Here is a 12,375-nt window from a genome sequence, read left to right on the forward strand (position 1 = left end):
AATGGGTTAACATTATGGGCATAACCCGTTCATGTGGTAAATTAAATGTGAAACACGTCCTCTATTGAGAAAACAAGAAGATAATGTTGACAAAGACACTCCATATACATTAGGTCAGGGGTTCTCAACCCGTGGGTCGCGACCCCTTGGGGGGTCGCCAAATTATTTTAGGGGGTCCCCAAATTATTAAAAAAAAAAAGAAAAAAAAAGAGATTTTTTTTTTAATTTTATTTTCACGATTTTTCTAAAATAGCAGACCTACAAGCTCGTAGCGCGCCACTCGGTGGCGCGCTATGAGCTTGTAGATCTGCTATTTTTCAATAGCTAAATTATAACAATGCTTAAAACACCAAAAGGGGTTCCCGCCCAAAATGGTTTAAGGTTATTGTAGCAGTCAATTTATATTCGGGTCGGGAGGGGGCGGTGCGGGGGTCCCGAGACATTGCCAAAGCATTTCCGGGGGTCCCCGGCCAAAAACGTTGAGAACCCCCGCATTAGGTGATTAAGAAACATATTTTTATTGAAAATCAATATAGTCTTCAATTAATTTCGTAGGCTAACTACAGTTGAATTTCAATGGACTTCTATGGGCTGGCATGCAGTACTACACCGTTCTAACGGACCAGAAGTGGGGCCGCTTTCTCATTTGGGGGGCGTGAAATTTGTAGTCCCCGTGTGTCTCTATGAAGTGTCAATCAGATAGGACTTTTCTGTTTGGATGTATATGGGCTGTCAATCAGATAGGACTTTTCTGTTTGGATGTATATGGGCTGTCAATCAGATAGGACTTTTCTGTTTGGATGTATGGGGCTGTCAATCAGATAGGACTTTTCTGTTTGGATGTATGGACTGTCAATCAGATAGGACTTTTCTGTTTGGATGTATGGGGCTGTGTGAGGGCCACATATGATGGCCACACAAAGTTGGTAAAGCATGGAATTGTGGGGCAGCGGTGGCCGGCCCTAAGGGTTAGAGGAGTGCCCTTGTTGCCGAAAGGATGCCGGTTCGATTCCCCGGACGGGGAGGAAAAATCTGGGTGGAAGTGATTGTCATCACTCACCCAACACCGCTGAAGTGCCCTTGAGCAAGGCACTGAACCCCCAACTGCTCCCCCTGGAGCTGCTTAGTGGCCAACAGTATAAGACTGTGGTTGTACTGGTCAGCTCCCAGGTTTTAATGTGTGTGTGTGTGCGTGTGTGTGTTTCTATGTGCAGGGCGTTGCTGAAAATGAGCACCTGTGCTCAGCTACTTCCCTGGGGGGGGAAAAAGGGTTTATTTTAGTTTTCAGCACTACTACATCTACATGCATAAAGGTCTACACACAACACAACCGGTTGAATGACACACTGTTTATTACAATTGTGGTGATAAAGTTACAGACTGGAGTGCACATCCATATGTCATATTTTTGTCAAATGCCAAGTTGTTTTATCAGGAGTTATTTAATGTTTTTGTTGCGAGTACTGTGAGTTTAAATGGCTGGTCATAGAAAGAAGTGGCCAGCTGCTTCAGATTGGCTTAGGAGCTGGGTAATTGGACTGCACCATGTTGTCCCCTTTGCATTGGGCTTGGGCAGGGATTTAGGTTTGAATTTATAATGATTTTGAAGAAATGCATTTTGATATTTCAGTTTAATTATGTTTCTTTTGTTTGTGATTTAGTGACGTGTTGTAGTGGATTATGTTGTAGTGATTTGTAGTACCGGTATGTTTAAATGTTATGATTTGTCTTCCCCTGTGTTTCAATAGTGGTTTGATCACCCACTATATATGTTCCCCTCATGTCTCATTTTGGTTAGTTCAGTCTTCATGTAAGTTCAGTTTGTCCTCATTGTTTTTAGGCCTAGATATTTATTATTTTCATCTCATGTTTTCATGAGAAAATAAAAGACAAAAAATACATTTTTAAGAAAACCATACAATAATCCTGGTGTCTCTCATTGCCGACCAACTCTGGTCCCTGACTAGTCAATCAGATAGGACTTTTATGTTTGGATGTATGGGCTGTCAATCAGATAGGACTTTTCTGTTTGGATGTATGGGCTGTCATTGTCAATCAGATAGCACTTTTCTGTTTGGATGTATGGGTTGTCATTGTCAATCAGATAGCACTTTTCTATTTTGATGTATGGGCTGTCATTGTCAATCAGATAGCACTTTTCTGTTTGGATGTATGGGCTGTCATTGTCAATCAGATAGCACTTTTCTGTCTGGATGTATGGGCTGTCATTGTCAATCAGATAGCACTTTTCTGTCTGGATGTATGGGCTGTCATTGTCAATCAGATAGCACTTTTCTGTCTGGATGTATGGGCTGTCATTGTCAAGGCCAGAAAGTAGGGGGGGTTTTTGCCCCTCAGTAGGCGTTCCTGCATAATATTCTGGGTATGATGATGTCACATGCATACCCTTGCATCCCAAAACTAAGCTAAACTAAGCTAAACTAAGCAAGATAACTAACCTAAACTAATCTAACTAACGTGTGTGAATCAGGATTTAGTGAGTCTAAAGTGTGTTTCTCTCTCTGTGTTTCAGTCTGCAGAGTTCTTCGACATGCTGGAGAAGATGCCGGTAAGACCAACCACATTATAGACCAACCACACTATAGACCAACCACACTATGGACCTAATTATACCTCTACCGTGTTCTGTCTGTCTTTGTCTGCTCGCACGCACGCACGCACGCACGCACGCACACCAACCCAGTCGCCGGAGGAAACGTTGTCACTGCATTTTTGTCCATTTCAACGTTCACATTCATGGTTATAGGTTTGGGGCGTTAGGATTAGGGTTTACGTTTGGTTTAGGCATAGTTCGTTGCTGCAGGAGATTGCAGACAGAAAGAGGCAGACAGACAGACAGACGGCTGTGGCTCAGGAGGTAGAGCAGGTCGTCCAATGATCCATGGGTCGGCGGTTCGAATCCCGGCTCCTCCTGTCTACATGTCGAAGTGTCCTTGGGCAAGACACTGAACCCCAAATTTCTCCCGATGTGCTGGCTGGTACCTTGCATGGCTTCCGCCGCAATCGGTGTATGAATGTGTGTGTGAATGGGTGAATGTAATGCACAATCTATGTAAAGCGCCTTGGATAAAGACGCTATATAAATGCACCATTTACCATTTACAGACAGACCCATTAGCCTTTTCATGTCGCGCACCACCTAGAAGGCGCTCGTGCACCACAAGGGATGCACGCACCACAGTTTGGGAACCACTGGTTTGACCACAGTTCTGATGTGGTCCGTCCGTCCATGTGACACCTAGTGCCATTTTAAACAAAGCATCCCATAGCCTGATAGTGTGATTGGCTGAGACTCAAACAGCCTCGGTTAGACGAGGAAGCTTTCACACAATCGTCAAAGAAATGAATAAATAAATGCAAATGCATAAAGAACTTTGTGTTCTCCCACATTCTGGTCCACTTTGGAACTATTATGTGGAAACGGTGATCATCTCTGAGCCACTCAGACGGGCCGTTTGTCGCCCGCCTAGACGGATGGCTCAGACTTCGATAACAACAGAATTGTCTCGATTATGATGACTGCTATTGTCTGGCTGAACGGGGAAGAGTCTGGCAGATTGTGACGCTGCAGTGTGCATATATAGAGACCTGTCTGTGGCACAACGGTATTATACTGTCTGTCTGTCTGTCTGTCTGTCTGTCTGTCTGTCTGTCTGTCTGTCTGTCTGATGAATGGAATATATGGAATTATTCAGACACGATTTGCAATTCATTGTATTTCCTGTGCCAACACACACTGACAAAATAAATAAATATCACACAATGTATACGTAACTCTGAACAAGAGCATATTCATGTAGTCCAATTGTCAAGCTACATACAGACAGACAGACAGAGAGGTGGGTGGGGGTAACAGATGTAACAATGCTTTTTGACCCTCCTGTCTCTCCGTCATGCTGCGTACGGACAGCTCCCCAAGGCCGACGACACCCACACCCGCAGGTGCAAGGTGTGGTAAACAGGGACACGCACGCACGTGTGCACGTGCACGCACAGTACACGCTGGGTCCAGCAGTGATGCTTTTTGTCGCTTGTGTGTGTGTGTGTGCGCGTGCGTGTGTGTGTGTGTGTGTGTGTGTGTGTGGTCATCAGCTATACGTGTCGTGGTCAGTGTAACGTGATCCAGAGCCTGATCCAAAATCGTTACTTTTCAGGATTCAAAGTAGTTTGACGAGTTCTGACCAAATGGCCCAGCAACCTGATCTCACCCAGGAGACGTACACCCATACCCAAATAACACAGATTGGCAATTCCGTACATAAAATACTAGCAAACCCCCAAATCTGTTCCACATTACACTGAAATCCTCCCCAGAGACCGTGACGGAGGGGAGCCGTCTACCGCAGTGGTTCCCACAGTGTGTCATGTCAAGGACCCCCAAATTGACACTAATTATATTACATTTGAAGAGATATGCCAGGGACCCCCATAAGAGAAGATGTGTACGGCTCTAGCAGTTGAGAGTTGCAACCTGTCCCAGTTGCAACCTGTCCCAGTTGCAACCTGTCCGAGAGTTGCAACCTGTCCCAGTTGCAACCTGTCCGAGAGTTGCAACCTGTCCCAGTTGCAACCTGTCCGAGAGTTGCAACCTGTCCCAGTTGCAACCTGTCTGAGGTGCAACCTGTCCCAGTTGCAACCTGTCTGAGGTGCAACCTGTCCCAGTTGCAACCTGTCCGAGAGGTGCAACCTGTCCCAGTTGCAACCTGTCCGAGAGGTGCAACCTGTCCCAGTTGCAACCTGTCTGAGGTGCAACCTGTCCCAGTTGCAACCTGTCTGAGGTGCAACCTGTCCCAGTTGCAACCTGTCCGAGAGTTGCAACCTGTCCCAGTTGCAACCTGTCTGAGGTGCAACCTGTCCCAGTTGCAACCTGTCCGAGAGTTGCAACCTGTCCCAGTTGCAACCTGTCTGAGGTGCAACCTGTCCCAGTTGCAACCTGTCCGAGTTGCAACCTGTCCCAGTTGCAACCTGTCCGAGTTGCAACCTGTCTGAGGTGCAACCTGTCCCAGTTGCAACCTGTCCCAGTTGCAACCTGTCCGAGTTGCAACCTGTCCCAGTTGCAACCTGTCCCAGTTGCAACCTGTCCCAGTTGCAACGAGTTGCAACTAGGGTTGGGATTCGGAACCGGGTCCATTTCAGACCCGGTTCCGACATTGCGGATCCGGAGCCGGTTCTACAGAGTGAGTGGGGTCGGGGAGGATACGGCCACTGTTCTGTGCATTCAGCGACCGCCGCGGAGCGAGTGGGACACTGGGACAGTATGTCGCACAGATCTCCAAAGTGTGGTTAACAGAGAGGGAAATGACTGAGGCTGAGCAGTGAGCACGCAAAGTGCAATAAATGCGATGCTATAGTTCCCTCTGCAAAGGTTGTTGCAACTTGTACCACGTCCACATTGAGGAAACATCTCAAAATCAATATGCCTACACGAGTCCACAACTAACGAGAATAATCTAGGCACATCGCGTTTGTGAGCCATGCGGAAAGCCGTGCCCGCTCTCCCCGCAGCTCCACCACAGCCGGCGGGGGACGATCTGATGCAAGGCTGGTTCACTTTCCCCAGGCTAGTAACGTAATAGAAAATAAAAACTACTAACGTCTACACAGCTTTTCATTAGGCCGCGGCGTATTGTACAACTGTTGTTAATGGTGAACGCCAATGACTCAACGTCTTTCTGTCTGATATTTTATGAATCACGTTAACTATAGAGCCAAATCAATTTGTCTGCACTAATTTTGTACAACTTATAAGCAACTCAACTGCTTTTGATTTGGCTCTAAATTAATCGCGTGACTGTTGAGAGCCCAGCGTTTAGGTGCATATAGATTGATTACTTTATAAACAGTTTGCAGAAAAAAGCACAGGACAGTACAGTTCAATACAAGGTCTGCTAAGAGGATTTTATAATCCAAGAAAGCACTATGGCTTGTTTCCATTAGGGTAAGGGGTCCTTCATATTAAATTAATCTGAACATTAAAGACAACATTTGTCACCACAACAATATCATTATTGCAATGTGTACTGTATATTTAATATACAGTACAAATTGCAATATACAGTACAAATTGCAACAATGATATTGTTGTGGTGGCTAGCTGCTGGTGGTGGTGAAGTTTAAATAATAGTGCCACCTCATAATTGTAAAGTGCATTTTCAATAATTGAATTAATGAATTTGTGTTAATTATGTACTTGGTTAGGTTAGTTATAATATAAGCATAATCTATGTCAGAAAAAAAGGGGTAAAAAATAATATTAGGATCCGTTAAGGGAACCGTTAGGAACCGGAACCGTTAAGAGGGATCCGGGAAGGATCCGGATCCGTTAAAATCCTAACGAATCCCAACCCTAGTTGCAACCTGTCCGAGTTGCAACCTGTCCCAGTTGCAACCTGTCTGAGGTGCAACCTGTCCCAGTTGCAACCTGTCTGAGGTGCAACCTGTCCCAGTTGCAACCTGTCCCAGTTGCAACCTGTCCGAGGTGCAACCTGTCTGAGGTGCAACCTGTCCGAGTTGCAACCTGTCCGAGGTGCAACCTGTCCGAGGTGCAACCTGTCCGAGGTGCAACCTGTCCGAGTTGCAACCTGTCCGAGGTGCAACCTGTCTGAGGTGCAACCTGTCCGAGGTGCAACCTGTCCGAGGTGCAACCTGTCCGAGGTGCAACCTGTCCGAGGTGCAACCTGTCCGAGGTGCAACCTGTCCGAGGTGCAACCTGTCCGAGTTGCAACCTGTCCGAGTTGCAACCTGTCCGAGGTGCAACCTGCCCGAGTTGCAACCTGTCCGAGTTGCAACCTGTCCCAGTTGCAACCTGTCCCAGGTGCAACCTGTCCCAGTTGCAACCTGTCCCAGGTGCAACCTGTCCCAGGTGCAACCTGTCCGAGGTGCAACCTGTCCGAGTTGCAACCTGTCCGAGTTGCAACCTGTCCCAGTTGCAACCTGTCCCAGTTGCAACCTGTCCGAGTTGCAACCTGTCCGAGTTGCAACCTGTCCCAGTTGCAACCTGTCCCAGTTGCAACCTGTCCCAGTTGCAACCTGTCCGAGTTGCAACCTGTCCGAGTTGCAACCTGTCCCAGTTGCAACCTGTCCCAGTTGCAACCTGTCCGAGTGGCAACCTGTCCGAGGTGCAACCTGTCCGAGGTGCAACCTGTCCGAGTTGCAACCTGTCCGAGTTGCAACCTGTCCGAGTTGCAACCTGTCCGAGTTGCAACCTGTCCGAGGTGCAACCTGTCCGAGGTGCAACCTGTCCGAGGTGCAACCTGTCCGAGGTGCAACCTGTCCGAGGTGCAACCTGTCCGAGGTGCAACCTGTCCGAGTTGCAACCTGTCCGAGTTGCAACCTGTCCGAGTTGCAACCTGTCCTGTCCGAGTTGCAACCTGTCCGAGTTGCAACCTGTCCGAGTTGCAACCTGTCCCAGTTGCAACCTGTCCCAGTTGCAACCTGTCCCAGGTGCAACCTGTCCCAGGTGCAACCTGTCCCAGGTGCAACCTGTCCCAGGTGCAACCTGTCCGAGTTGCAACCTGTCCGAGTTGCAACCTGTCCCAGTTGCAACCTGTCCCAGTTGCAACCTGTCCCAGTTGCAACCTGTCCCAGTTGCAACCTGTCCGAGTTGCAACCTGTCCGAGTTGCAACCTGTCCCAGTTGCAACCTGTCCCAGTTGCAACCTGTCCGAGTGGCAACCTGTCCGAGGTGCAACCTGTCCGAGGTGCAACCTGTCCGAGTTGCAACCTGTCCGAGTTGCAACCTGTCCGAGTTGCAACCTGTCAGAGTTGCAACCTGTCCGAGGTGCAACCTGTCCGAGGTGCAACCTGTCCGAGGTGCAACCTGTCCGAGGTGCAACCTGTCCGAGGTGCAACCTGTCCGAGGTGCAACCTGTCCGAGTTGCAACCTGTCCTGTCCGAGTTGCAACCTGTCCCAGTTGCAACCTGTCCGAGTTGCAACCTGTCCTGTCCCAGTTGCAACCTGTCTGAGGTGCAACCTGTCCGAGAGTTGCAACCTGTCTGAGGTGCAACCTGTCCGAGAGTTGCAACCTGTCCGAGAGTTGCAACCTGTCTGAGGTGCAACCTGTCTGAGGTGCAACCTGTCCGAGAGTTGCAACCTGTCCGAGAGTTGCAACCGGAACAGTAGATAATGTTTTTAGGAGCGCGACTGAGATAATGGGGGTGAAAGCCACGTCTCCGTCGTGATCAAAACAGTAGTAGCAGGGCGTCGCACGCACGCATGCACGCACGCCTCAGCATTTTTAGAGGTCATTCTGCCCCCCCTCCTCCTCGCAGAACCAAAACAGTCTGTGATGACATCATCAGAGCCTGACACACCCTCGTCCATGACTGTGTGATTTTGTTCGATGTCCTTGGTGCGTGTGTGTGGGTTTGTGTGTGTGCATGTGTGTGTGCGCGCACGTCCTCAGCTGTGTTCTCCCACTAGAACTGCAGTGTACTTGAATAGGTTATAGCAGGTCGTTCTAACCGCGTGTGTGTGTGTGTGTGTGTGTGTGTGTGTGTGTGTGTGTGTGTGTGTGTGTGTGTGTGTGTGTGTGTGTGTGTGTGTGTGTGTGTGTGTGTGTGTGTGTGTGTGTGTGTGTGTGTGTGTGTGTGTGTGTGTGTGTGTGTGTGTGTGTGTGTGTGTGTGTGTGTGTGTGTGTGTGTGTGTGTGTGTGTGTGTGTGTGTGTGTGTGTGTGTGTTACAGGACGACTACATCCCCTACCCTCGAATAGAAGACGTGAGTTAATTCCTGCTCATGTAATCTATACGCACACACACACACGCACGAATGCATGCACACGCACGCATGTCACATCTCTTCTCTCTCTCTCTCCCCCACACAGGTCCTAGTGAAGGGCGGTCCGTTCCCCCAGGTCATCCTGCCTCAGTTTGGGGGCTACTGGATCGAGGACTCCTCCGAGGCCCCCCATGAGACAGGGACCCCCACCCCCTCCTCCGAGACCCCCCAGGCTCTCGGGACCCCCACCTCCTCGGAGTCCAGCTTCTGTGAGGAGGAGGAGGGGGAGGGGGGCGGAGGGGATGGCCTGAGCCCCGGTGGGGGGGGCAGCGGGTGTCCGGGGACCTTCCGCCTAGAGTGCAACAGCACGGCGCGCGCCTACCGCAAGCACTTCTTGGGCAGGGTGAGTGCGTGCGTGCGTGCGTGTTTATTGTTCTCATCATGCGATCAATCCCCAAATTGATAGGGGGCCCGGTGGCACAGTCGGTAGTAATGCAATATTGAATGTCATATTTATGAATGTATTCATTCCAGGAACATATTCATTACTACTGTAATGTAATATTTAATGTATAATATTTATGAATGTATCCATTCCAGGAACATATGAATTACTGTAATGTAATATGTAATGTAATATTTATATTCATTCCAGGAGCATTATGAATTACTACTGTAATGTAATATTTCATGTATAATATTTATATTCATTCCATGAACATATGAACTGTAATGTAATATTTCATGTATATCCATTCCAGGAGCATATGAATTACTACTGTACCAACAGCAGTGTTGGACACCTGGTCATGTCTCTGAAACATGAAGAGGCTGAAGCTCAGGAATACCTACGCATTATGCTCAGGTAAAACTAATATACGACTGTACATTACTGTATATATGTTTATTATGCTAATGATACAGGAATATCTACGCATGATGCTCAGGTAAAACTAATATTATGTTCTATATATGTTTATATATGTAAGGGATAATGTCTGGCTAGGTGGTCATTGTTGGGAGATAATTCACTGTGATTAACCTGTTTTGGGCGGGAACCCCTTTTGGTGTTAGCATTATGTTATGCTTTAGCTATTGAAAAATAGCAGATCTACAAGCTCATAGCGCGCCACCGAGTGGCGCGCTATGAGCTTGTAGGTCTGCTATTTTTGAAAAATCGAAGAATGACTGACATAGAAACATAGCTTTTTCAGAAAACTGTCAGGATGTAGAAGACATGTTTAGAATCTGATCTCAGGTCAAAATGGGTTAACCTGTTAAGCCCCAGCGGGGTCCAGGGGGGAAATCCCCAGAATCAACATTGCAATTGCAGATTGATTAGGTCTGATTAGATTTATTGAGTGCTGTTCAAAGGTAAACAGCCATTGGACACACCTAACCACTTTCTACCAATAAGACGAGTCACACGGACACACCTAACCACTTTCTACCAATAAGACGAGTCACACGGACACACCTAACCACTTTCTACCAATAAGACGAGTCACACGGACACACCTAACCACTTTCTACCAATAGCTGGCGTCTCTTTCGTCTTGTTGGGCATGTTCTAAATTGCCATATAGCGAACATCACAGATCTACAAGCTTGTGTTTTTGTTTTTCCTATCCAGGTCGAGAGCGAAGACACTTCACGACAGAATCTCTCTAGCAGGTCTCTGCCAGCTGCCCAGTGTACCACAGATTGCCAAGGTACTTTATGTATACTATTATACTGTTATAGTATCTATACTATATACACTGCACTGCTACATTACTGCCCAGTGTACCTCAGATAGCCACAGTACTTTATTTTAATAGAGATGTCCAGGGCCGGATTTAGCCAGCCCCACTCAGGTGGGCAGACAGAATTGTAAGGGGGGCGACTCCGCCGGCGCGGGTGGGGTGTCAAACGCACCCAGGACGCCCCCCCCCCCTAGAACCGGCCCTGGAGATGTCCCGATACTGTATCTGTATCGGGAAAATAATCGGATCGGCCCTTATTTGTCATATCGGGTCATATCGGTATCGGTGAATATGCCAGACTAACCACCGATCTGACACAGGGGTAAGGGGTTGACACTATGGCAGGTAAATAAAATGTTGGGACATGTGGAGTGCACATTTGAGTGAGGAGTCTGCTATAAACACAACACAAGATATAGAGCTAGATAGCTATAAACACAACATGAGATCACGACACTGGTATCGGTATCGGCTAACACAGAAATTGAGGTATCGGGATCGGATCGGAAGCGAAAAAAAAGTGTATTGGGACATCCCTATTTATTTACAATGTTTTTGTCAGTAGCCTACCTTAACCTTATCCCCAAACTTCTACATTCTTATAACTTTAGGCACATGGGGTAAGACTCCTAAAAAAATATATAGGGCAGTTTAAGAAAAGGGGACGGCAGCTGTCATTCAAAATCCTATAGGCTATTATACAACAGGTTGTTTTGAGGAAGCAATCTGATCACCTAATCAAAACAAAGAATTCAGCTGCTCTGTTTTCCCAGAGCGCAGCAAACTCGGTGGCTAGGCTATAGCTATTTTCTTGCGACATTTGTGGTCGTGTAGTGACTACATCTGTCATTAAAAAAATGTTTTTTCAGCGATTTTCTTAGTTTTAAGGGTAACTGTTGTATAATTGCAATATTACACTCGAAGGGGTGGTTTAACGTCATTAACCCATTTTGGGCGGGAACCCCTTTTGGTGTTAGCATTATGTTATGCTTTAGCTATTGAAAAACAGCAGATCAACAAGCTCGTAGCGTGCCACCGAGTGGCGCGCTATGAGCTTGTAGGTCTGCTATTTTTGAAAAATCGACAAACATCGACTGACATAGAAACATAGCTTTTTCAGAAAACTGTCAGGATGTAGAAGACATTTTTAGAATCTGATCTCAGGTCAAAATGGGTTTTAATGCACTTCTGCGTTGCTTTTGGAACTCTCCCTGCGGGCTCGTTCCTGCAGCATCGCAGGCGTGCATTAATGACGTTAAACCACCCCCTCTCGTTTAATATTGCTTAATTAAAACCTGCCACTGCCACAGACGCATGGTCAAGAACAGCAAACATAATCTACTAACATCAAATTAACACACACAAGTGTTATTAGTTGAGTTTTTAAAATAAAGTAGGTAGGAACGAAGATTGCTCGGTAGACAGAGAGCTTTGCCTTTCTGGCTCAACTCTTACTTTTCGTAACAACAGTGTTCGGACCAATGTTTATTTATTCAACGCACGGGGATTTGAATTCTTGAACGTGCTCCTTTTCTGCAAGATCGATTTATTTCCCCCCCTTTTCTTTCCCGTGAGACTGTTGGAACAGTCGACCCGCGCCGTTCTGGTCAGCTCATTAGCATTCGGACCACGTTAGCGTAGCGGCTCGTACATGATCCCAATGCTAATGGAGACGCCAGGAATAGTAACACCATGACAATGTTGATGAATTGATTCAGGTTCATTCCAGTTCAATACACACCTCCTGTCTGTCTGTCTGTCTGTCTGTCTGTCTGTCTGTCTGTCTGTCTGTCTGTCTGTCTGTCTGTCTGTCTGTCTGTCTGTCTGCCTGCCTGTCTGCCTGTCTGCCTGTCTGTCTGTCTGTCTGTCTGTCTGCCTGCCTGCCTGCCTGTC

The 12,375-nt window shown here is 47.3% G+C and overlaps 1 protein-coding gene and 1 long non-coding RNA gene across 4 annotated transcripts in view; one reads left to right on the forward strand and one right to left on the reverse strand.

Annotated features, from left to right (window-relative positions):
* Nucleotides 1-12,375, reverse strand: part of LOC306932850 — a 520,149-nt gene that overhangs the window by 174,482 nt on the left and 333,292 nt on the right. The window lies entirely within an intron of this gene.
* Nucleotides 1-12,375, forward strand: part of rap1gap2a (RAP1 GTPase activating protein 2a) — a 186,425-nt gene that overhangs the window by 137,448 nt on the left and 36,602 nt on the right. For all 3 annotated transcript variants that reach the window (XM_079514779.1, XM_079514780.1, XM_079514778.1), the window contains 5 exons: nucleotides 2,534-2,569; nucleotides 8,705-8,737; nucleotides 8,844-9,140; nucleotides 9,499-9,602; nucleotides 10,371-10,449. In XM_079514779.1, the coding sequence (XP_079370905.1) occupies nucleotides 2,534-2,569; nucleotides 8,705-8,737; nucleotides 8,844-9,140; nucleotides 9,499-9,602; nucleotides 10,371-10,449 (549 nt within the window). The remainder of the gene's footprint in view (nucleotides 1-2,533; nucleotides 2,570-8,704; nucleotides 8,738-8,843; nucleotides 9,141-9,498; nucleotides 9,603-10,370; nucleotides 10,450-12,375) is intronic.

This window comes from Electrona antarctica (assembly GCF_951216825.1).
Source record: "Electrona antarctica genome assembly, chromosome: 11".
Lineage (NCBI taxonomy): Eukaryota > Metazoa > Chordata > Actinopteri > Myctophiformes > Myctophidae > Electrona > Electrona antarctica.